Source organism: Ovis aries, chromosome 1 (genome assembly GCF_016772045.2).
Source record: "Ovis aries strain OAR_USU_Benz2616 breed Rambouillet chromosome 1, ARS-UI_Ramb_v3.0, whole genome shotgun sequence".
Classification (NCBI taxonomy): domain Eukaryota; kingdom Metazoa; phylum Chordata; class Mammalia; order Artiodactyla; family Bovidae; genus Ovis; species Ovis aries.
In genome coordinates, this window is record NC_056054.1 from 69,061,058 (window position 1) to 69,087,688 (window position 26,631).

General features: G+C 43.7%; 1 protein-coding gene across 4 annotated transcripts in view; it reads right to left on the reverse strand.

Annotated features, from left to right (window-relative positions):
- Window positions 1-26,631, reverse strand: part of TGFBR3 (transforming growth factor beta receptor 3) — a 200,048-nt gene that overhangs the window by 102,453 nt on the left and 70,964 nt on the right. For all 4 annotated transcript variants that reach the window (XM_027972013.2, XM_027972009.2, XM_060411602.1 and 1 more), the window contains one exon: window positions 18,909-19,093. In XM_027972013.2, the coding sequence (XP_027827814.1) occupies window positions 18,909-19,093 (185 nt within the window). The remainder of the gene's footprint in view (window positions 1-18,908; window positions 19,094-26,631) is intronic.

Consider the following 26,631-nt stretch of genomic DNA (forward strand, 5'->3'; position numbering starts at 1 on the left):
AGAAAAGTTATGACCAACCTAGATAGCATATTAAAAAGCAGAGATATTACTTTGCCAACAAAGGTCTGTCTAGTCAAAGCTTTGGTTTTTCCAATAGTCATGTATGGATGTGAGAGTTGGACTATAAAGAAAGCTGAGTGCCCAAGAATCGATGCTTTTCAACTGTGGTGTTGGAGAAGACTCTTGGGAGTCCCTTGGACTGCAAGGAGATCCAACCAGTCCATCCTAAAGGAAATCAGTCCTGAATATTCATTGGAAGGACTGATGCTGAAGCTGAAACTCCAATACTTTGACCACCTGATGAAAGAACTGATTCATTGGAAAAGACCCTGATGCTGGGAATGATTGAACGCAGGAGGAGAAGGGGATGACAGAGGAGAAGAAGGGGATGACAGAGGATGAGATGGTTGGATGGCATCACCGACTTAATGGACATGAGTTTGAGTAAGCTCTGGGAGTTGGTGATGGACAGGGAAGCCTGGCGTGCTGCAGTCCATGGGGTCGCAGAATTAGACATGACTGAGCGACTGAAGTGAACTGAACTGATGAAGATCTCTCTGTAGAGGTCATGGCTGGGCAGAGCCTGGAGGAAAGAAAGGAACAAGTCCAGTGAGTAAACAGGAGAAGTGCTCCAAGCAAAAGATAACAGGAAGGAACATGCTCTGCACTTTTGAAGGACATCTGGATCAACAACTACAGTACTGTGGAAATGGTGAGAGCAGAGGGGAGAGCGTGAGAGTTACACTGGGGATTGGAGATTTTACTCTAAATGTAATGGGAAGCCACTGTGGCAAGTTGAGCTGGTGAATTTTGTGACCGGACTTAAGTTTTTAAAGGATCATTCAAGCTTCTATGTATTGGCTAATAACGACAGCAGCTAACATTTTCTAAGTGCTTATTATATTCCAAGTACTGTTCTAAGCACATCACATTTTAACTATTTAACTGTCAGAGCAACTTATAAAGAGTGTGCATGCTAAGTCACTTCAGTCCGGTCCCACTCTGTGTGACCCTATGGACTATAACCCGCCAGGCTCCTCTGTCCATGGGATTCTCCAGACAAGAATACTGGAGTAGGTTGCCATTCCCTTCTCCAGGGGATCTTCCCAACCCAGGGACTGGACCCACATCTCTTAAATCTCTTGCATTGGCAAACAGTTCTTTACCACTAGTGCCAGCTGGGAAGCCCAACTTATAAAGTAGATACTATTGTTATCCCCATAAGAAGAAAACAAGGCATGGAGAAGTTGGATAACTTGCTCAAAGTCAGCTCATAAACAGTGGAATCAGGATTCTAACACAGGCACTTGGGACTTGGGTTAGGGGTCCACTGAGCCTCAGGTGGTTCAAACCAAATGTGGTGGTGGGGGCAAAGGGGTGAGAGAAGCTAGTGGGGGGGGCGGGGTCGTCAAACGTGTGCAGACTCAAAGTATATTTTTATGGTAGAATGAATAGGATTGCATGTGACATCTGATAAACATAGAAAGTCAGTGGGTAATGACAAGGATTTTGGCCTTCGTAACTAGGTAGTAGTGCCCCTTATGGAGATGGAGAACATAAGCAGTGAACAGAATGGGGATAGGAGGGCTGCATGGAACTGAAGATAACCTCCCAAACTAAGGTGAGACAGGGAGGGTATTAGCTTCCTATGTCTGCTGTAACTAAAAACATGATGGCTTAAAACAACAAAAAATTTATTCTCTTATCGTTCTCAAAGCGTCAGCAGATACACCAGCGTCTCCAGAAGCTCTAGGGGAGAAACCACTGCTTGCCTCTTCTGGCTTCTCACAGCTGTTGATATTCCTTGGCTTGTGGTCCCATCACTCCAGTCTCTGCCTCCATGATCACATCACCTTCTCCTGCTCTGTCTACGTCAAGTCTCTGTCTTATAAGGACATATGTGATTGCATTCGGAGGCCACCCAGATGATTCAGGAGAATGTTCTCACCTTCAAAATTCTTCAGTTAATCACATCTGCAAAGACTTTTTCCATACAATATTAATATAGTAACATTCACAGGTTTGGGGGATTAGGATATGGGCATATCTATGGGAGCCATTATTTAACCTATAATAATCAGGCATATGTATAAGAAAAATAATAAAAATCAACAGGTGTGGACAAAAAGTTGGCAAAGTTTATTCCTTTTTCACATGAGAATTGGATCTTCTGTTAACTCTCTTATCTCTATAATCCTGGTACTCTAAAACAGTATGTCAACTATAATAAAAGGTAACATGCTTATAATAAAAATTATCCCTGGGATTGATAAATTTATGGGGATTGGAAAAATTTTAAATCTCCAATGAGAAGAGATATTTGGAGGCTTCTTCCCTGAGAACAGAGACCCTAGCAAACCAGGTATGTTTTTCATGGGCATCATGGAAACTATTCCTATAGAGCATAGTTGCCTATTAGTTCCTGGGAGGTATGAGGCTTCCAAACCAGAGCAACACACACACACACACACACACACACACACACACACACACACACACACACACACACACACACACACACACACACACACACACACACACACACACACACACACACACACACACACACACACACACACACACACACACACACACACACACACACACACACACACACACACACACACACACACTCCATGTAGATCTAGCATTGGAGTGCTCCAGATGGCTGTATGAACTCATGCATCCAAAGCCACAGGCATCCAAATGAAGAGGAAGGCCATGCTGCCTTGCTCTATGTTGCAGCCTCTTCCCTGTATTCTTTAGCAGATTGAAGCCACCTGTGGCCTGTGATAATTTCTTGGGTCTGAATGTTTGTTTGAACCCAAGAAGACCCCCTGGATGTTTGCTGCCACATGTAATACAGATATCATTTCAGTTTAATTATTTCCATTCCTTCCTCCACCAGACTCTTTAACATAGTTGCCAGCAGGGAAAAGAAGCAGCACATTTGTTCCATCCAGTCACCCTCCGGTGGTCTCGCTCATAAGCTATAAAATGACTAAAAGGGGCATGGAAAAGCAAAACCTGGAAAACACAAATTAATAAATGCACAGAAACTAACTTGACTGCTTCCTCAGGGAGGAGAAGTGAGTAGAACCTTAGTTGAGTATGTCATGCTTCCTGCACTATGCCTTCAAGAGACCTATTCTCCAGGATTAGACACAGAAGTCCCAACCCACATCTCTGCTGGAAATGTGCAAGTGGGGTCATTACTCAGAGCCAAGATAAAGGATAAATCTTTATGAGTACCGTAAGTATGAGTCATAAAAAATAGGAAACACATGTAGGACATATACACAGTAATAGTACCAAGCCAGGGAAAGTGTTTAGGAAATGCGTGTAAGAACACATGGCAAAAAGAGAACTAAAAATTACCTCTGTACACTACTCCAAAAACATTAAAAAAAAAAAAAAAAACTCACAGCAAATCAGGGGTCCATATCACTCTGGTCTCTAATAAACACAGGTCATTTCCCTCCTTGGAACTAAGCTTTTTTTTTTTTTTTTTCCAATGCAAAAAGAGGAGAACTGAATCAAGAAAAAGTAACTTGGAGTAGGCTTTGAAAGATTTTATGATTTGGGAAATTTGAACAGCTTCCAACGAAAACACTGGGAATTAGATATTAACAGCATTAAACCTGAATAAAAAGAAATCTTTTCAGAAGAATACTTATTTTCAATGGTGATATTACCATTTCATTTAGATTCCTACTATCTTAACAACCAGTGATGATAAGGGGGAAAAGAGTGGAATCTTCATTCCCTATGAAAGCAGGAAATACACATTAAGAACAAAGCATTAAGAACACAGCAAAAGCAACAAAAGGCTAGCAGAAAACCCTCTAATGGCCTCTCAGCTTGGCAGAAAGAGCTCACACTAGGGAACAGGGAGAACCCTCTGGCCAGCTGCACCAGATGAAGTCTGGGAGGTGTTCAGAGAACAAGGCAGGGTACTTGGCCCCCAAAATTCCTCTGGGACAGATGGTGGCGGCAAAATGCCCACACATGACTCCACTGGAAATTAAGTTCTTCAGTCGCCTTGGATTTTGGAAGACCCCCAAATTTGAGACTCAGCATGGCAAGCAAAAGAGACATATGTCTCACAGCAAAGCACACGTGTCCATGTCCACGTGGCCCTTGGGCTTCACTGGACTTCAGCCTTCTCCTTTATCTTCAGAAACTACTGTCTCCCAAGGAAAGCCTTGCCTTCATATCTATCTCCTTGAGGTGGAGAGGAGTAGGCAAGAAATGGTGTTTGTTTTTTTTTTTTAACTTAAGTAAGTTTTCAATTTACTGAAGACTAAGAAAAGTCAGTATTCTTTAGGAACTATCCTGAGGTAGGAATCTCATATAATTCCCACCTCACAAAAAAATCCGGCTGCAGACAACCAGAAAAGACAACAGGAGCATGACTAGAGGTAGAAAATGTAATGCCTCACTTTCCTCTGCCTCTCTATTCTCAGCCCTCTCGGCACCTGCCACATCGCTTTAGTCCTCTCTCCCAAGGCACCTGCATATGCACTCATGTCCCTAGGAGTGAGGCCTTGTGAGGGGCTCACCTCTTAAAATATGAAGGCAGCTTCCCTTTAAATCAGTGCATAGGTGCTAGGCACATGAAACCTACAGCCACATCACCAACCTGCTGTAGCAAATCAAAAAGAATCAGATGAGGGACTTCCCTGGAGATCCAGAGCTTAAAGAATCCTCCTTGCAATGCAGGGGGTGTGGATTCAAACCCTGGTCAGGGAACTAAGATCTCACACACTGCAGAGCAAGTAAATCCATCTGCCTGCCTAAACCCATCCTGGATCCTACAGCTGGCTCTCCTTGGCTTATATTAGACCCAGTGACATCTAATTTAGTCTTTGTATCTTCAAAAGTAGCCAAATCTTAGCTAAAATTTACCTCTCTTTTACCAAAGGATGTAAAAATTCTAGATGCAGTCAAAGGACTCTGTAGTTCAGGTGGAAAATTCCATAAGTACCAAGCACTTATTGTAGAGTGTCTTGGACTAGAACCCAGATAATGCCAGATGATTGCAGGCAAAGAACCATACCCAGGAGTTAAAAGTTCAGCCATTTTACCTTAGTTTCAGCATCCTAAATCAGGAGTGCATTCGGAGCAAAATGCCATCAGGATACTAGAAAATAATGCTAAACTTATAAAAGACAATTTTAAAAATTAATCTTTTCCCTGTGAGTTTAAAAGGCTATCTAGTATCTGGGCATTGATGTTTTAGCACGTCAGACAAGGCCAAGGAGTTTCAGGCAAAGAACTATTCCAATTAACCACCCGTCTAGCTGAGGCATCCAAGCAGCCTGGAAAGGACAACACAGAGCACAGAAGTGCAGTGGAAGCCAAAGCAGCAGGTCTTTCAAACAGATTCAGATTCCTGTGTCTTTAAGACCAGACCCTCATAAATGGATTGCTTCTGCTGGACACCATGCTCTAAATAAACAGACTCTTCTGGCCGACACACAACTTCCTGTAGGGCTCTGGTGGGTAAAGCTGGAAAAGGCTGCCAAATCCAATGACCAGCAACTTTTGAGCTGACTTAGAAAACAAGCTACAAAGACTTGAGTCCAGAGTAAACAAAGGAAAAAGCCACATTAAACAGGGAACAAATTACTATACAGGCAGGGATATTTTAAGTGCTCCCTGAGCAAAAAAACAAAATAAAAAAAATCAAGTTATTAAGTATTTAATGACATAGGGTAAAGTAAAAATGCCTTCTTTCGATTGGAGGAATCAAGGTTAATTAATTCCAGCAACATGAAGAATTGGCTGGGAATCATCCCCCTGCATCAGGACAGATCGTTCTCAATGGCCCAACTTCAAACCCGACTCAGATCAAATGAGCTACCCAAGGGAGCAGCATAGAGTCGAAAACCATTTATAGCTTTTACCCAGCTGAGGGAAAAGACTAGCTGGTGTACTAATAGAGGACTAAAATCTATAAGACTAAAGAAAAAAAAAAAAAAACCACTCAGAAACCGGCTGGAAAAGTCTAAAACAGAGACCTGGAGAATATACAGTAAATTGCAGTAGCCCAGGTGGCGCAGTGGTAAAGAATCTGCCTGCCAATGAAGGAATCACAAGAGACGTGTGTTCAATCCCTGGGTCGCGAAGATCCCATGGAGAAGGAAATGGCAATCCGCTCCAGTATTCTTGTCTGGAAAATTCCATGGACAGACAGGCCTGGCAGGCTACAGTCCATGAGGTTGCAAAGAATCAGACACAACTGAGCATGCAGCATGTATGCACAAGATTTAATTAGGAAAAATAAATCAATGCAGTAATACAAAGCAGAGGATACCTGCTCTGCTGTAGCAGTTAAGGACTGGGAACAAAACACCAAGTCCACTGATATAATGAAATCAAATCAAATTACACAGTGGTAAAAGGGAAGAATTTAAGCAGACTTATGATGATACTTTAAATAATATCCTCAGCACTATGCAAAACCCAGAGTCCCTGCAAGGTGTGGATGGGAGGGGAGTTTGGGGGAGAATAGTTACATATATATGCATGGCTGAGCCCCTTTGTTGTCCACCTGAAACTATCACAACATTGTTATTCAGCTATACCCCAATACAAAATAAAAAGTTAAAAAAAAAACAATCCATGCAAAAGAGTCCAGTTTGGTTCCTGCCCTTAAGAAGTCCACTCCCCAGCTGACTACACAAGATTAACACATGTGATTCAGCAGCAAATAATACAAGAAAACATATAATTCCATACTCTGGGGAGGTACAGATTGTGGGGGGCAAGGGAGTCAGAGCTACTTTAGAAAAGAGGGAGTTGGAGGAGGATAAAGGAACCAAGAAAAGACATGCTGATGACCCATGTTATGTCTGAAGAGTTAAGAAAGCAGTTCAGGTGGAATTAAGAAAAAGCTATAAGGCAATGAATTCAGCAGAAAGGTCAGGGGTGAGGCTCAGGAACATGCATTTAAGTATGTCCAAGGGATTCAGATACAGGGGCTCCGCATACCATATACCCTGATCCATAGGATTAAGTCCAAATCCTTACTTGTCCGGCTTTTCCAGTCTCATCTTCCACTTCCAGGACCCAGCCCACCCCCACCGCTGCTCCCATCATTACCACATCCTCTATTCCAGGGGTTGGCAAGCTTTATCTGAAAATGACCAGATTGTAGACATTTGGGGCTTTGTTATTCTTGTTACCCTAACTCAAGTCTTCCACTGTGGTGAGGAAGAGGCCACAGAAAACAAGTAAACAAATGGGCATGGCTATGTGCCAATGTGGTATAGCCATATAACAGAATGCTGTTCAGAAATAAAAAGGAATGAAATAACCAATACATGCACAGTATGGATGAACCTCAAATGCATTACATTAAGTGAGAAAGCTAGTCATAAATGTCACCCATATTATGTGATTCGATTTATTTGAAAAATGCCCAGAATTTCAAATCTATAAAGTAGATTAGTGGGTGGGAGCATGGGGAATGAGGAATGATTGCTAATGGGCACTGAGTTTCTTTTTGGGGATACTAAAAATGTTCTAAACTTCAGTTGTCACAATAGTTGCACTATAAATATATAAATATACTGAAAGTCATTGACTTGGATGCTTTAAACAGGTGAATTTTACAGTGTGTAAATTACATACATACTAAAATAGGCAACGGTAAGGATTGGGCCCAAAGCCCATAGTTTGCCACTGCCTGATCTGTATGTACATCAGCCACTCCATGCACAAGGAAGAACTTTCCTCCACACGTGGTTTTGCTCTTCCCTCTGCACATGCTGAAGCCTTCCTTCCCCTCAGCCCACTAACTTCTACTTGACTTTGAAGTCTTTAATCAAATGCTCTCTTCTGAGAATTGCTCCCTCTCCTGCATATAGAATTACCACTCCTGCTGCTGGGGACAAATAATGGTCATATTATCTGTCACACTGTATTAAACTGATTTTCCCTCAACCTGCAGCAATGCTCAAGACATAACGATGAGGAGGAATTCAGCAGAGAATCTATCTAGTATACAGTAGGTTCTCAATGAATAACTCATTGATTGATAGACTTATTCAAATGAATCAATTATAAGAACATTATTTAGGGAAAAATAATTTTAATGAAGAGGCCCACAGCTGGACTGAAATAATCAGGGCCTAATGTTGATTAGGCCAGTCCCAGCAGACTGGTTAAGGAGCTGCAAGGCAGTGGAGAGGAGCATAAAAACTCGGGAAATTTCAGAGGAAGGTCAATAAAACTTGGTGACTGAACAAATATAGGGTTTGAGTGAATAGGTAAGTCCAAGATGGTTCAAAAGTCCCAAGACAGAGGACTTCCCTGGCGGTCCAGTGATTAAGACTCCATGCTTCCATTGCAGGGGTCCTGGGTTCAATCCCTGTTGGGGGAACTAAGATCCCGCATGCTGTGCAGAGTGGCCAAGGGTGGGGGGGGGGGGGGAATGAAACAAAAATACACTGAAAATGCACACAGGTGATTTGAAAAAAAAAAAAAAAAAAGAAGGTGGAAAAATTGTCCCAAGACGGTAGTGGTACCGTTGAAGGGACAAGGAAGTTAGACTGATAAACCAGCACGGGGGTAAGGAGAAGACCAGCTTTGGAAGGTACTTACAGTCAATTTTAAAGATAAATAGCTAGCATTTGATTATTTCTTGTGTGCTAAGCATACATGCCAGTCCTAAGGGGGCCATAGAGATGTCTCTCCATCCTCAGTGAATCTTCTAAAGAATTGCCACTATCATCTCTATTTTACCAAAGAGGAAATGGGCTCAGAGAATTAAGTAACTCACCCAGAGTCACATGCTTGGGAAGTGACAGAGCTGAGGTCAGCCCTCTATCTGACACCAGGTAGAACCACAGTGATAGCCACTGCTCCACAGCACACCGCAGGCCCCTGAGAGTCTGAGGTCAGACGTGAGAGGTAGAGTGCTTCAGAGAGTCGCCTAGAGCTCCACTTAAGAAGCCATGAGAGAGTCTGGGGAGTCGTTGGCATGGAGGTGGCAATCCAAATCCTGAGAACAGACAAGCCACCACAGGGAGAGCAGACAGGGGAAAACCAGGGCCAAGGACTACAGTTCAGTCAAAACCACTGAGAGAAAAGAAAGAGAAGCTGGGAACAAAGCAGAAAAACAGAAGAAAGGGTGGAAGGAGAAGCAAGCTAAGGTAATATCCTGAAACCCAGAGAGAGATGCCAGAAGAGGGGGCACAGCAAAAGGAGCTGAGGTGGGGTGAAGAGTGAGGAAAGGGGCGGCGGTAGAGAGAACTCTGCAACGGGAGCTGGGGGCCCTGGGGTCCAGTCCAGCCCTGACACCAAATTCTTGTTTGACAGTGAATAAGCCATGGCTTCACTCCCTGGCCCTGGAAGGTGGTTAAAACTGGGTTGTCTTGAGGGCATCTCTCCAGTCCTAGCATCCCATGAGTTGGTCAAAAGGGAATCACCAGAGACAAATTCAGAAGAGCAGAAGTCAGGCTACAGAGAGGAAAGAAGGGGAAGGCAGGAAACACAGACTCACTCATTCAAGGCGAGGGGTATACAAGGAAAAGAAATAAGATGGTGCAGAGAGGCAATCAGCAGAGCCAGGTTCATACACAGCCTCTTCACTGAAAGAGAAGGGAAAGGAGAGTAACTAAACACGTGTCTCATTTTCACAGAGATTAAAAAAAAAAAACCACAGTGGAGAGTGGAACTCTTGAAAGTAATGAATACTTCTGCAGAATTTGGGTATTTAAGTCAGAGGTATTAGCCAGTAAATTGACATTTTCAAACAAAATGTCAAGAGAGCAAATCAGAAATGGAAAGAAAAAAAATACAAGTTGGATATCTGGACACTCGGCAACACACACAAACTGGGCATTTGCCCAACCAGCACATCTGGGTCTCAGATTTGCAAACCTGCTCTTTACTTTGGTCTATTGCTTTTTTAAAATACTCCCCAAAGAGTTCTAAAAGCAAAAAGTCACATTCTCAAATGTGGAGGGTACTCCCAAAAAACGTTAGAAATATTTCCTAACAATATTTTGGGGAAATTACACAATTTTTTAAAAGTCAAGAGCATTACCATGGCAACAAGGGTATGGGTTGAGGTCGTAACCCTAACCTCCATAAAGACCAAGACGGCACCAGTGGAAAATGCTGCTGCTGGACAAATTTCAGAAGGAGTCAAGGCAGCCTCTCCTCCAGACTGGGGAAGAGGCAATAACAAGAGAGGATTTTTCAATCTGTCAGCTCCCAGCCAGCAAAAAACATAACCGGCATTACCTCATGCTAAAATGGCAGAGTCCAACCAGGCTCAGTCCCTCTGTGGGGAAGGAGTGTGCTTTCTGAGGGCTACGTTACTGTATCTGGATGTTACTGTGCTTAACGGCAGGGTTTAAGCCATGTGGCTAGCCAGTATGTCTTATAACTTCTTCACTTCTTATGTCCTAATCGGTTTGCTAAATTCTGATACTTATTAACACTATTATCACTCTGAATCTGCTTTCCCTTTTTCTAAAATTCCAAGATTGGGTTTCTGGAGAGTTCTCATCTGAGAGTTAGCTGTAGCTTGAAACTGAACATCTTGCCCCAATGTATTAGAAACCATCGTTGACTAGCGAGGCCAGTTCTACCTGGCCTGCATTGTCTTCTGTTGAAATAGCAGCTGGGTGTCTGGCTGCCTGGCTGGCCCCACCCCTGCTCCTCTGTCCAGTCCTGGCCTGGCACCTTCATACTGCCCAGGAGCGTGTCATCATGTAACCTGCACTGAGTATCTTCAAGCAAAGGGGCAACTCATTTTAAATAATGTGGCTGTCCTATTTATTTAGGGCCTCCAATTCTATGTGAAAGCCAGGTTCGGTTATCTTTCAAGTTAATGAAATAATTTTGACAGCAACGCTCAAATGAATGGGGGAAGAAAGGAGGAGGGAAAAGAGGGAAAGAAGAAGGGAGAGAGGAGAGAAGAAAGGGAGAGGGAAAGAGATTGAAAAAAAAAAAGAGGAAAAGGAATGTCTTTTGAGAAATGAGACCATTGTGGTCAGGGTAACTTTCTGATAAATCTGCTGTCGGTCTGTGACTAAATGGCCAGTTCAGAGATGACTTTACCTGTCAGGCTGGGGTGACTTCCAAAACAACTTCCATTTAAACAAACACCAAGCAGTGTTTACACATGGAAAGTGTTTGTTTAGTAACTGAATTTCACCAATATACAGTGTCTGTGTGTGAGGGGTTTACTTTGATGCCTGCTTATTTTAGCACATGCTACATATAAGATCTCTGAAACATAAATAGCCTTGAGTTCGTTTGAGGTTTTTTCCCCAGCATATACACAGGAGCAGCATTGGGAAGTCATTCAGAGAGGAAAATGCCCTGCATAAGAGTAGCAGCGTACCTAGTGTGCTAGTGTTCATTTGATATTTCTGCTCCCATATGTGTACTCTCCAAAACACAGTCCTGAAATTTTCTATCAGTTCTTCCAGTGGTGACATGTAAAGGTATGAAACCCACCCACTCCCCCAACCCCTGCGCTGTTCTGTCCGTATTTTAATAACTGGAGGTGGGGGCCAAAAAGAAAGAAGCTGTCCACCTAATATTGCAGAAACAGGGGAAAGATGACAGACAGATAGATTGGTAAGTAGGTTGCTGCAGGGATCTCAAATTTAATTCCTAAACTGCCAGATTCCTCAAAGGAAGCAAAAGAGATGTCACATTAGATGGCAAAGTCCACACACTGAAGCTCCTGTACTTCACTCAGAGCAGAAAGAGTGCCTGAATGTTTTGTTTTCTATCCACACAATTCCAGCAAGTTTGGTTACAAGTCATGGATTACTAGCAGAAGACAGGTGAGTTACTGTGGGGAGGCAGTTAAAAGCTTTGTCTGGGGGAGGAAAATGATCAACTGTGAAAAACAGATGGGCGGTTGGCATTTAGTGCAGGATTAACGGCCACATAGAGTGCAAGGGCTCCTAAACTCAGTCCCGCATGTTCTAATTACTGACACTTGACGTGATAATCTTTTAAGCCAGAAAGGAAAAGGGAGACAATGCTACACACAAAACCACCCTCAGAACTGCCCCAAAGACACAAGGAAGGGGAAGAAAAGGAGCTCTGAATATCAGAAAGAGCTATCAGAAGCCTATGCAGGAAACGCAAACTTTCAGCGGGAGATCTGCTGGCTCACGGAACAGGTTTAAGTGCGACAGGATGGCCGGTTTCATAGCCAGAGCTAGGTCAGAGCTAAAGATGAAAGGGAAGTGGACTGTGGGGAAAGCCTGGACAGTAGAATCCAACAGAGTGGGGCTGCATATCCAGGGTCTGCTGTGTAACCTCCCTTCGGGCCGACAGTGAGAACGGGCAGAGACAACACAGGTGCCGGGCAAGCGGCTGGCCCACAGCAGTCGCTTCACCATCACCACGATCATAGCTGTTACTGTTATCTGGGGCCTCAGGGAGCTAAGGGTAATGAATTAGAAGGGCTTCCCAGGTGGCACATTGGTAAAGAGATCACCTGCCAGTGCAGGAGATGCAGGAGACTCGGGTTCAATCCCTGGGTCGGGAAGAATCCCCCAGAGAAAGAAATGGCAATCCACTCCAGTATTCTTGCCTGGAAAATGCCACAGACAGAGAAGGCTGGCGGGCTACAGTCCACAGGGTCACAGAGAATCGAACGCGACTAAGCATAGACACACACAAGGGAGCTGTGAAGAGGCAAGCAGAACAGTTCGCATTTTAGATGGGTTCACTTCCTTCTCTTTCTCCCAACCGTGGTCTTTTCCTGCCCTCAAAATAAACAGGAAAGGAACAACTATATGCCACAGTCCTTAGAGAAGGTGCAAAATAAAAATGACTTGGAGCCACATGTGTGATTAACTACACATCCCATTTGGCCCTGCCTGCCTAGAAGCCTGGAGCCAAATTTCAAACTCGATCACGCCAATCACATTAACCCTCATGGCTATCAAACTATATCTTTCTAACAAACTATACTTCTTTGTCCTCATTTTGTATTTCTGCTTACACTGTTGGTATGTCTGTTGTAAGCCCATCTCAAATCCCTTTTGGAATGAAACAGAGAATAATCCATAAAAGAATGGAGGGTTCTGAGCTTTCTGACAGGTGTGTGTGTGCTTAGTTGCTCAGTCTGACTCAGTGTCTGACTCTTTGCAACCCCATGGACTGTAGCCCGCCAGGCTCCTCTGTCCATGGGATTCTTCAGGCAAAAATAGTGGAGTGGGTTGCCATGCCCTCTTTCAGGGGAACTTTCCAACCCAAGGATCAAACCCAGTCTACTGCATTGCAGGTAGATTCTTTACTGTCTGAGCCACCAGGGAAGCCCTCTGACGGGTGAGGATAAATTTATTAAACTTGGCCCCTTTCCCACGACAATGGATCCTCCCAGATCCTCACTCCACCCTACAGCCATCTCACTGGCATGGCACGCCCATTAACAGTTGCTTTTTTGATGTCAAAACACATACATAAATTTAAACACCCATAATTACTCCCAGAATCTGTTATACACATATATACTGCTAACTAAGAGCTTTTCATAATAAGCAAGCAGTTAGACAAGTGGGAAATAGAAAAGAAGCACTGCCACACACAAAAAAACAGGTCACAGTAAAAATTAGATGATGGGGAGCAAAATTGTTGCCATTCCAGCAACTAATGAAAGTATATCACTGTCAACAAGCAGCCTCTTACTAGTGCTACAAACCTTCTTGGGAATCAGGAAACACCCAGAGGGACCAAACTCAGGGGCAGGCACATGGGGTCATCAGGAAAGAGTGGGCGGGCAGGGGGGTGGGGGGCGGTGGGCGTGCAGGGGGCAGATTTTACTTTGAACTTAAAGGGTACAGGGAGGATGAAACCTATGATTTGTTGTTGTTTAGTTACTAAGTCATGTCCAACTCTTTTGCAACCCCGTGGACAGCAGCTTACCACGCTCCTCTGTCCATGGGATTTCCCAGGCAAGAATACTAGAGGGGGTTGCCATCTCCTCCTCCAGCAAATCTTCCTGACCCAGGGATCCAACCCATGTCTCCTACACTGGCAGGCGGATTCTTCACCACTGAGCCACCAAGGAAGCCCAAAACTTATGATACATCCCACTTATTCTAAAAAACAAAACTGATCTCTCAGGCCTGTTTACCTTCTGCCTGCCTCTGTCACCAAAGAGTCTTTTTCCAATTTACTGTTCACTTCCAGGACTGTTATTTCCAAAGTAGATGATTACAAATGAGAGGTGTGGTCTCAGATGGAAAATACAACTACAGGTCTGTGTTGTCCTGATGAGAATCCAGCAGGGAAGTCAATAGCAAAACCATGCTTCGCCACAGACAGCTTTGTATTAATCATTGTAGCAAGCATGCTTCTGATAGAAATTCTCTGCTGGCCTATAAAATTGTTTCCCTAACTTTAGTATTTAACTTATATGCAGAGTACATCATGAGAAACGCTTGAATGGAAGAAACACAAGCTGGAATTAAGATTGCTGGGAGAAATATCAATAACCTCAGATATGCAGATGACACCACCCTTATGGCAGAAAGTGAAGAGGAGCTAAAAGCCTCTTGATGAAAGTGAAAGAGGAAAGTGAAAAAGTTGGCTTAAAGCTCAACATTCAGAAAACGAAGATCATGGCATCCGGTCCCATCACTTCATGGGAAACAGATGGGGAAACAGTGGAAACAGTGGCAGACTTTATTTTGGGGGGCTCCAAAATCACTGCAGATGGTGATTGCAGCCATGAAATGAAAAGACGCTTACTCCTTGGAAGAAAAGTTATGACCAACCTAGATAGTATATTCAAAAGCAGAGACATTACTTTGCTGACTAAGGTCCATCTAGTCAAGGCTATGGTTTTTCCTGTGGTCATGTATGGATGTGAGACTTGGACTGTGAAGAAGGCAGAGAGCTGAAGAATTGATGCTTTTGAACTGTGGTGTTGGAGAAGACTCTTGAGAGTCCCTTGGACTACAAGGAGATCCAACCAGTCCATTCTGAAGGAGATCAACCCTGGGATTTCTTTGAAAGGAATGATGCTAAAGCTGAAACTCCAGTACTTTGGCCACCTCATGTGAAGAGTTGACTCATTGGAAAAGACTCTGATGCTGGGAGGGATTGGGGGCAGGAGGAGAAGGGGACGACAGAGGATGAGATGGCTGGGTGGCATCACGGACTCGATGGACATGAATCTGAGTGAACTCCAGGAGTTGGTGATGGACAGGGAGGCCTGGTGTGCTGCGATTCATGGGGTCACAAAGAGTTGGACTCAACTGAGCGACTGAACTGAACTGAACTGAACTGAATTTTAGTATAACTGTTTCCCCAAATCTTGTCAACCTGCTGGGGTTATTACTTTCAGGTGTAGGCTGTTATATCCTCCACAGAGGAAAAGCAGAGGCCTCTCAGTTGAGGAAACTTAAGGTGCCTGGGAGATAGGAATTTAGTAAAATGTTAGAGAAGGGATGATAGATCTTATAATAGATCTTAATGCTTATCCTCCACCAATAACAAGCCAGGAGGAGGGGGTGGGGATGGGGTTGATTTAGTAATTCCCTTGCATTAAGGAGGACAGCATGAAAAACAACTACGTCGGTCATAGGAGTCAAAGTAACAATGGCTTGGAGCCAGTAGGACATTCTTTTTCTAATTTACAAGCAACAACATTTATCATTTCATCTTGAAAAATATTTGCCCTTAATATTTGGTAGAAACATGCACAAAGGCTGTCTCTGATCCTCCCTCCCATTACTACCACCAGAATCAACTGGCTGTTATTTTTAGCACAGACCAATATAAAATAGCATATGTATAAAAATCAAGTTATCTTTAAAAACATCAGAAAGAGTTGGAAGGGCTTAGGTTGGAGGAGGAAGCAATCTTGGTGTTAAAAAAAACTAGATACAGTTAAGATAACTTTTATTTAAGGTAGTTAGAATACTGACAGGCTAAATCATTATTTTTTAAGAGCTTTACTGAAATAAACCCACATGCCATAAAATTCATCCATTTAAAGTACAACTCCATGGCTTTTAGTATGTTCACATTTATTGACATTTATCGTGAGTCTGAGTGAACTCCAGGAGTTGGTGATGGACAGGGAGGCCTGGCGTGCTGCGATTCATGGGGTCGCAAAGAGTCGGACACGACTGAGTGACTGAACTGAACTGATCAATGGTATTTAGTAATATTCATATACAATTGTGGAACCATCTGCTGCTGCTGCTGCTGCTGCTAAGTCACTTCAGTCATGTCCAACTCTGTGCGAACCCATAGACGGCAGCCCACCAGGCTTCCCCGTCCCTGGGATTCTCCACGCAAGAACACTGGAGTGGGTTGCCATTGCCTTCTCCAACGCATAAAACTACAATTCAATTTCAGAACACTTTGTCCCCCTCAAAGAAACTCTGTACTCATACTCAGTCAGTACCCAATTTCTCTCTTTTGCCCTTCAGCCCTAAACAACCACCAATTTACTTTCTATCTCTATAAATTTGTCTACCATGGACATTTCATATGTATGGAATCAGACAGTATATGTCTTTTGTGTCTTTCACTTAGCATAATGTTTTTAAGGTTCATCCACGTTGTGGCATGTATCAGTATTTCATTCGTTTTTATTGCTGAATAACATTCCATCATATGGATATATATATATATCACATTTCATTTATCCATTCATCCATTGACAGGCATTCAGGTTGTTAACACTTTTGACAGGTATTCAGGCATGCAGATTGTTCCCATTTTTTGGCTATTATGAATAATGTTGCTATGACATTCGTGGACAACTTTTCATGTGGATGTATGTTTTCTTTTCTCTAGTATATACTCTTAGGAATGGAATTGCTGGGTCATATAGTCTAAATGATCTTCCAAAGCGATTGGCATGGCTGCAGTAATGAATTTCCAGAGTCACATATGAAGAAGGTAAGAGATACTTATTTTTCCTCCTCCATCTTACCGTCCATAAACAAACTTCTCCTTCATTGTCCCTTTGTCAGGGCCTCACTGCTCTGGATTATCCTTGACACTCACTCTGTAGATATAAAATACTCCAGGTCTACGCTATGAAAGCAGTTCAGAGCCAGAGAGAATTTCCAAAGATCACATGTCCCAACATTTTGTCTTCTAACAAGATAGAATACAACCACCTAATTCCTTAAAGTCCCCCAAAGAAGGGAAGAATGCAATTTCCCTCAGTTGCCTAGTCTCAGTAATACCTTCAAATCACTAATCCCAAAGCGTACATACAGTAAACATTTTTTAACCAAGTTTTAGAGACTATCCCCACAGGCCCTCTTTCTTTACTTCCTCACTGAGCATATGATGTCCCTTGATGCCAGCTCATTTTACGTATCTTCAGGACAACCATGTCTATTTTTATCTAACACAGTAAATACAAGTGTGGGAGAGCTCTGCTATCATTCCTTGAGGTATTTTTCTTTTGCTTCAATAGTCTTATGTGAATCTATTTTCAGAACCAACAACAGTACTGCACAATTTAACATGCAGAATTTCTGCTGTTGCTGCTTTTGTAATAGCTCGGACTTATTTTTTCTTTCTTGGTTCTTCTGAGACAGCATATATAACATGAGTAATTATTGCTGCTAAAAAACTGCTGGAGTCAGCAGTACCTCATATGAGCTGTACTTCCTCCTCCCCTTCTTCCCCTCCCACCACAAATTCTCCCCCATAAGTTAAAAATTAAAGACGCATTACTGGGATAAAGAAATCTGACCTGAAATATGTGCCGCAGCAACAATGGCAAGCAACCAAGAGTATTAACAATAATTTCCAGTGTAGCTGGGAAGGTTAGATGATTTGTCTTTGAAATGAGCCAACTCCACACACTTTTGCAAGATTAAAATCAGTTTGCTTTCCCTTCTGGACACCTCGCCTCCCCTAGTCCTACTCTCCCCGCCCTTCCCAGAATGAAGAGTGGTTGAGGCACATAAACAAATGGCTCTGGAAATTAACTTTCTTGATCAGAAACAAGCTCAAAGATAAATTCTGCTCTGCATGGGTTTTTCTACACTTCACTGGGATCGGGCTTTATTGTGGTTTCTCTCTTCCCAGAGAAATAATACCCTAATGATAACATTTCTGACACAGAAGCTTAAAAACAAACAGAATGACAACTGCATGTTATCTTCAAAGAAGTAGCATGACCATTATCCACAATGTGGGTCATTTCGGAGCCATAAGACAGAGGAGGCTATTTCGCTCTTACGATAATGACCTTGGGCAAGTGAGTTATCATTGCACCTGTCTATAACCTATAAATTGAGGGCAGTAATAGGACTTCTTGGAATAAGTGTTTGAGTGGTTCAAACAGTGCTGAGGACAGAGGAAACACTGAGTCGCTATGAGCTTGGGTCATCACTACCACCACCAAGACCATCTTCATCTTCGAGAAGCTACCTGGCTAGCATAAGGAGCCCTCCCACCCCCAGGGCTTTCATGTGAATATTAATACAATGGAATTAATATAATTCCATTTCCCTTGACACATCCTGCAGGAGAAGTAGGCTCACAAGACAAAGCAAAGAAAAGAAAGACAGCACAGGAGATGAGAGACATTCTACAATAACAGAAAAGTGGCAACATTGTGTTTTCACAACCATGTTTTAAAAGTAAAATTCTCAAAAACATTCTTTCCAACATGGCGGCAGCGGATGGGCAGGAAAGATGAAAAGCTGAGAAAGCTCTCTAGAGAGAAGTCCTAGAGTTGCCCAGTGCAGAGAGCAATCCTTCCGGATTAATTGAAATCCTTCTCTCTCTCTCATGTACTTTGTGTCCTCCTCCCCACTTATGTTCATACACAAGCATCCTCATTAAACCCAGAATGGACGAAGGAACTCCGCATCCAAAGAAGTGTCTTTACAAATTCTAAGGGGCAGTGGGTAGAAAGCTGGCACCGCACCTACCTCTCTCTGCGGCTGGCCAGGCCCCTGGTCAGCAGCGCGGAGGTTCAGGACATGAACCTCCTGAGGCAGCCCCACTGTGCCCCTACTGGCACATCCCGACAAGGCGGTGAAGCTCTCCATCAAGGCCTGGACCGGATGGGAGGCATTGACGGGCGACAGTTCACACCGGGCACCGGGCTCTGGACCTGCAGAGGGAATCACAAACACGAGCCCTTCAGAGACAGCAGTTAACTGTGGCACGATTAAAGTAACTGTTCTGGATGTATAAGCCACAGCCAACCCACCAGAGGTGCCTATCCAGGTAAGTTGTTTCTAGAAGTGAAAGGTGAAACTGTTAGTTGCTGCTGCTGCTAAGTAGCTTCAGTCGTGTCCAACTCTGTGCGACCCCATAGACGGCAGCTCAACAGGCTCCCCCATCCCTGGGATTCTCCAGGCATGAACACTGAGTGGGTTGCCATTTCCTTCTCCAATGGAGGAAAGTGAAAAGTGAAAGTGAAGTCGCTCAGTCGTGTCCGACTCTTAGTGACCCCATGGACTGCAGCCTACCAGGCTCCTCTGTCCGTGGATTTTCCAGGCAAGAGTACTGGAGTGGGGTGCCATTGCCTTCTTTGCTGTTAGTCGCTAGTCACGTCCAACTCTTTTGCAACACCATGAACTGTAGCCGTCCAGGCTCCTCTGTCCATGGGATCTCCAGACAAGAATACTGGAGTTGCCATTTCCTTCTCCAGGGGGTCTTCCTGACCCAGGGATAGAACCTGGTTCTCCTGCATTGTAGGCAGATTCTTTACCATCTGAGTCACCTGGGAAGCCCAAGTTGTTTCTAGAACTAAATGGCAAAAAAAAAAAAAAAAAACTAGTCTACTCTTCTAAAACCCCAACGTTAAACTCCTTCTGGATGATTTTGATGTGTATTTGATTAAATTCCCTTTTAGACACACAAGTCACAAATGTTTTCTTCTGGATGGAGGAAACCTCCCATCTGACATCTGTGTTCAATTCTTCCTTCCCCTCTTAGAAGAAAACCAGAGATAAATAAATTGTGTACAGTCCAATATTTAATAGGTGTTTAATAGGTATTTAATAGTGTTTCCTCTTCTTAAAGAAAGCAAAACAAACTTAAGAACATACAAAACCAAGAAGGAATGAGCAGAGGCAGTTGAGGCCAGAGTTATACAGCAAAGTTTGGAAGAGGTCAGAAAGACTCTCCCAAGAGAAGTGGGATACGAGCAGAGCCTCTGAAAGAAAAAGTAAAGGTCTGATCATATGTGACTCCTGCTTCCTCATTCTCCCTTCCTCTAATCAATCAGAACTTAAATCTGAAATCCATCCACTCCTTCCTACCTCTACTTCCTGTAGCGTTCACTGTCTCTGTCCCTAGACAATTGTGGATATTCCTAGAAGGAGCCTCTGGTCTCAAGCTCTCCAAGCTACCTTCCACACAAGCATGGTTCACCTAACCCAGCATGGTCCTCACTGCATCGCACTGTGTGTGCAATCAATCGTGTTCAATTCTCTGCGACCACATGGACTGTAGCCCACCAGGCTCCTCTGTCCATGGAATTTTCCAGGCAAGAGTACTAAAATGGGTTGCCATTTCCTTCTCCAGGAGATCCTCCTGACCCAATGACTGAACTTGCATCTCTTATGTCTCCTGCATTGGCAGGCAGTCCTCAACCAAATAAATGGTCATTCCAAATGCAAAGACCTGCCCCTCTCATCCCTGTAGGCATGTCCCATCCCTTAGAGAATTGCTGGCCTATGAATAAAGCCTGTGCTCCTTAAACTGGCATGCAAGGCCTTTCTGGATCTAGCCCCTTCCTATTTCTCCAGCCTTACCCCTCCCCCATCCAAGAACCCCAAATGGCTTAAAGGTCTCCAAACATGATGTTTCTCAACTCCAAGTCTTCATTCAAGCTTGTTTCCTTTTCCCAAATTCCTCTTCCATGCTATCTCCACCCCTATAAGAAACATCCCAAACAGGAAGATCCTCAGACACTTCCTCTGTCCGCCCATAATTTTTCTGCCCACTTCTGCTGTTTCTTTTCTATGCTGTAACCACCAGTGTATAAGTCTTGTCTTTGCCAGTCCAGTGGGACCTCCCTGACAGGTGTGGATTATCATCCTTCTATCCTCAGCACCCATCACAGTGCCTCACATGTATAAGATGCAAAAAAATATTTCTTAGATGAATCATTAAGCTTTAAGAAAAAAAGCTGTCCCCTCCCTGATCAGTGATTAGGGCACCTTTCTGTATGGAGCTAACATGCGGAAGAGACCGCTACACTGATGGGACATGCTTTAACTGAATCGCTAAGGAGGGACGTCCAGAAATAAGGAGGAGTCAGTGACACTTAAACCTCACATACCTCTGTAAGATTGGTGCTGTCCCCAATGAGTTGAGGAGACTGGGACTTGAACAGATAGCATTCTAAATCACCACCTTCCAAATGGAACCAGATAAAAGACCTACATGCGCTTCATGAGGTCTTCCTGACTCCATACAGTAAAAATACTCTCCAGGATGACAGCCCCAGTCTAAAATGCAAAACCAGGCAATCCTTCATCCCTCCTGCTATACTATAAGCAGACACCCTGCCTGGTGTGCCAAGTCTATTTCAGAACTCACAGAAATTATCTAGGCTGATAACAGTTATCTGGTCTGAAGTGAAGTGTGTACCTTCTCAAATAATCACTGCCACCCTCTGTATTGCTCTCCTGAGCCCAGCCGTTTTCTGAGAAAGAGAGGTGGTGAAGGAAGACGTCATAGCAGCACAGTCAGGAGGTACTGGACGTGCGACTCCCTGAAGTCCCTGAGCAAGGCAAAGGGTATGAGCGGATGCCTGCACCCCTCCTCCAGCCATTACCAGCCCTGAGATGTCAGGTGCCTTTCACACCCCAGAGCTCCAGAAAGTCTCCTACTGCTACTTAACCCTGGGGACTGGCAGCAGCTATTGCTACCCATACTTGCTACCCTTCTGAACTGATTTCACGGCCTCCTGCCGTGGACGTGCCATTATCACAAATAAAGTACAAATGAAAATACTTCTCGGTTCCATTTTTGTATATATGTGCAAAGCTCTGACTGAGCTGCAATTCCACCCAGAACACATCCGCAAAAGGCTTGCAGTCTGCTTGATTCGCCCTTCTCCTTACCACCCTCCTCCTTACACACCACCATCACCCATTAAGATCTTCCTTCAGTCACCACACTGCTCATCTCCACAAAAAACTCACTGGCAACAAATGAAAAGATAAGGTCTTACCCAGAGAGGAAGGGAATCAGAAGAGGAAAGCCCCAGCACCAGGCTTCCCCAGTGGCTCAACTGATAAAGAATCTGCCTGAAATGGAGGAGACCCAGGTTTGAACCCTGGGTTGGGAAAATCCCCTAGAGAAGGGAATAGTTACCCACTCCAGTATTCTTGCCTGGAGAATCCCATAGACAGAGGAGCCTAGCAGGCTACAGTTCATGGGGTCAGCAAAGAGTCAGACACGACTGAACGACTAACTTTCTATATTGAAGACGAGTATGCTTCACCTTAAGAGTGTCTGTTCCCTGTCCTAACAGAGTCCAAAACAAGGCACACCCCCACTATATAGGCTGCAGCTCCAGTCATGAGTTATCCAAGTTAATCCAATGTCAAATAAGAGAGAAAGCAATGCACAGGGCACACTCTGATCAACTGACGGGATAGCTTCACTTTACAGAGACCCACTGGGGTGAACATTTAAATACACTCAGTATACAGTATCCCTGACCATCAGACATACTAAAGTTGTGTTGGTTACTGAAGTGCTTTAATGAATTTTTTTCCTCCAAGTTTAAAAAGGAAAAATAGCTACAACATATGATTAATATATTTTTCATTGGAAAAGACTCTAATGCTGGGAAAGATTGAGTGCAAGAGAAGGGGATGACAGAGGATGAGATGGTTGGATGGTATCACCAACTCAATGGACATGAGTTTGAGCAAACTCCAGGAGACTGAAGGACAGGGAAGCCTGGCGTGCTGCAGTCCATGGAATTGCAAAGGGTTGGCATGACTTAGCAACTAACAACAATGATTAATATGGATATATTAATCCATATATATGGATATATTAATCCTTCCTTCCTTAAGGAAGGAAGAGAGGGATGGAGGGAGACAGAGATTGTGAAAGAGAAAGATAAAAGTAAAGAAAAATCAGAAACTATCTATCCCATCCTCCAAGGGTATATAAGAAATGGTGTCTTCAACAGTTCAACACACAATGTCAGTCTGGTCTAGTTAGTAAGTAAGTAATAAGTAAATAAATAAGTAGCTCCCAGTAATTGCTCACTATAGGCTGGACAGTGCTAGGTGCTGTATATCATTCCAATACCACCATAAGCAAGTGGTATTATCACCATTTTAAAGAAAAGGAATGTTTAAGTAACTCTTCTAAGCCTGCCCCAGTCACTCAAGGCCTCAAATTCACACCTGCCTTCCAAGTTAGTATCTCTGTAAAGTGAAAGTTTTCATTAAAACACATTGGGCCCACATGGGCTCATTGGTGAATTCTACCAAACATTTAAGAAATTACACCAGTTCTCTATAATCTTTTTCAGAAGACAGCAGCAGAGGGAATACTTTCTAACTTATTACCCTAATACCAAAGCCAGACAAAGACCTTGCAAGAAAAGAAAACTACAGACCTGTATCTCTCGTGAACACAGGTGCAAAAATTCTCAACAAAATACTAGCGAATCAAATCCAGCAATGGATACAAGGGATTATATATCACAATCAAGTGGGATTTATCCCAGGTATGCAACATTTGAAAATCAATTAATATATCCATCTCACCAACTAGCTAAAAAAGAAAAATGAGAAAAATCACATGATCATGTCAATAAAAGCAGAAAAAGCATTTTACAAAATCTAACAGTCACTCACGATAAGGACTCTCAGCAAAGTAGGAAGAGATGGGAACTTCCTTAACTGGATAAAGAACCTGTACCAGAAGATCTCACAGTTAGCATTGTACTTAATGAGAAACTAAAAGCTTTCTCACTAAGATCAACAAGACAAGAACATCCCCTCTCACCACTCGTTTTCAACATTATACTGGAAGTGTTAGCTAATGCTAATGTATGGCCACGTGATGAAATTCTGGCTAGGTATAGCCTGAGGTGATATGTACAATTTCTCAGAAGTGTCTTAAAAAAGGAAGGAGCTGTGTTCTTCTGCCCTCTCCTCCTTCCTGCTAGCTGGAATACAGACTGTGACGGACAGAGCTAAAACAGCCATCCTGGGCCATAAGACGGTAGCAACACGGTGAGTCTAACAAAGCATTAAGACAGATGTTGCCTGGGTCACTGATGAACATGGTGCTGTTGCTTCAGCTCTGGACTGCTTTTTTTAAAATATGAAATACATGTAGCTTTTCTCTATTCAAACCAACATTGAGTTTTCTGCCATTTATAGCTTGACCTACCTTAATTAATATACTGGCTTTATTTTACTTCATCAAAAATACCAACCTTCTTCCCACCAGAGCCTGCATGTACAAAGTTTCTTTCAGCAACACTTTCCCCACCATTCCTATCACTTACCCCTGCCTTGGTGTGATGAACCCCTATTCATTCTTCAGATCTCTCAAGGAAGCTTCTCTTAGCTCTTTTACGTTAGATATACATTCTTTGGTACTCTCTTGGTACTATTTCTCTTCACTGCATTTCATGTGGTTCAGTTCAGTTCAGTTCAGTTGCTCAGTCATGTTCGACTTTTTGTGAACTGCAGCACCCCAGGCTTCCCTGTCCATCATCAAATCCCAGAGCTTGCTCAAATTCACGTCCATCGAGTCAGTGATGCCATCCGACCATCTCATTCTCTGTCACCCCCTTCTCCTCCCACCCTCAATCTTTCCCAGCATCAGGGTCTTTTCAAATGAATCAGTTCTTCACATCAGGTGGCCAAAGGAGTTTCAGCTTCAGCCTCAGTCCTTCCAATGAATATTCAGGACTGACTTCCTTTAGGATGGACTGGTTGGATCTCCTTGCTGTCCAAGGGACTCTCAAGTCTTTTCCAACACCACAGTTCAAAAGCATCAATTCTTTGGCGCTCAGCTTTCTTTATAGTCCAACTCTCACATCCATACATGACTACTGGAAAAAACAAAGCTTTGACTAGATGGACCTTTGTCAGCAAAGTAATGTCTCTGCTTTTTAACATGCTGTCTAGGTTAGTCATAGCGTTTCTTCCAAGAAGCAAGCAACATTTTTTTGTGCAATTATCCGTTCAACATCTGCATACATTCTAGGACTACAGATACCACTAAAATGTGGAATCCAATCATTCTGTTTCCGCTGTATCCTTTATACCAGCACAATGTCTATCACATAGTATGTATTCAAATATTAATGAGGAAGGGGGCAGGAGAGGAAAAGGGAAAGAACAATGAGGTGATCCATGCACAAAGGATCACATCAAATAGGAGACTCGATCTTAGAATCTTTCTTTGACTCTTTACCTAGGAGCCACAGCTTCAGTCTTTTTTTTTTTTTTTTAATTTTTGTTTTGTATTGGGGTATAGCTGATTAACAATGTTGTGATAGTTTCAGGTAAACAGTGAAGGGACTCAGTCACACATATACATGTATCCATTCTCCCCCAACTCCCTTCCCATCCAGGCTGCCACATAACATTGAGCAGAGTTCCACATGCTGCCCAGCAGGTCCTTGTTGGTTATCCATTTTAAATACAGCAGTGCAGATGGACATGTCCATCCCAAACCCCCTAACCATCTCTTCCCCGCAAAGCTTCAATCTTATGCTAAAGGGGAAAAAAAAATTGAGCAGGACATTTTTGGTTGCTAAGAATCAAGTCCCCATCAGGGCTTCCCCACTCTCAAATGTCACAGAAGGCAGGAAACGCAAACGTGTTTTTGTTCTGTCTTCCCCAACACGCTCTGGCAAGACACTTCTCTCCAAGGAGGCATAACAATCCCCCCTTCCCATCAGCAAGGCACACCCCTAGCCTCATCCTGCCACCTCCTGCGTCAGCCTCCAGGCCTTCCTGTCCCTCTCCTGCAGCCACAGCCTGCCTCCAGCAACTGGTTTTCCATCCTTCCCCACCAGGCTGCCCACATGGTGGCAGACTCATCTCCAGTTAGAAGAGTTTCCACCTGGGAAGCGCTAATCCCCTCCCCAGACTCTACCACGCGAGCCTGGAGTAGGAAGGGGGCCATGATTCTCACATGACCACCACGACGCCCAAGCACAGCACCTCACAGTCACAAAGGCTCAGGAACCAGGGAAACGTGCTCCGAAACCCTGTCTGACTCACATGCTCACTTTTGTGGTGACCCGTGAGCTCTGCTACTGTCGGCTCGCCTCAGAGGCCTGGCAGTTTCTCTTGCGGCCACTGCTGGAAACCCACAGCCCTTCCCTCCCTGAGCCATCTCTTCCCCAAAGCCCAAGTGAGCAGGTGAGCACAAGCCCTAGTGGGGCTGCTGAGCGGCTCACCAAAAGCTACCTTACTGCAGTGAGAACCAACAGGGCACAGATCACAGCGGAGAGAAGTGCTGTTCATAAACAACAATCCTGTTAACCTTGCACTGTACTTTACAGTTAAAAGACATTCTATAGAGATTCTATGAAGTGGGTAGAACAGATATCATTCCCACTGTACATATATTGCTGTAAGCCACAGAGCTGGGTGCAGATTTCGGTGAACTGCTTCCTGACAGTAACACACCCCCAGA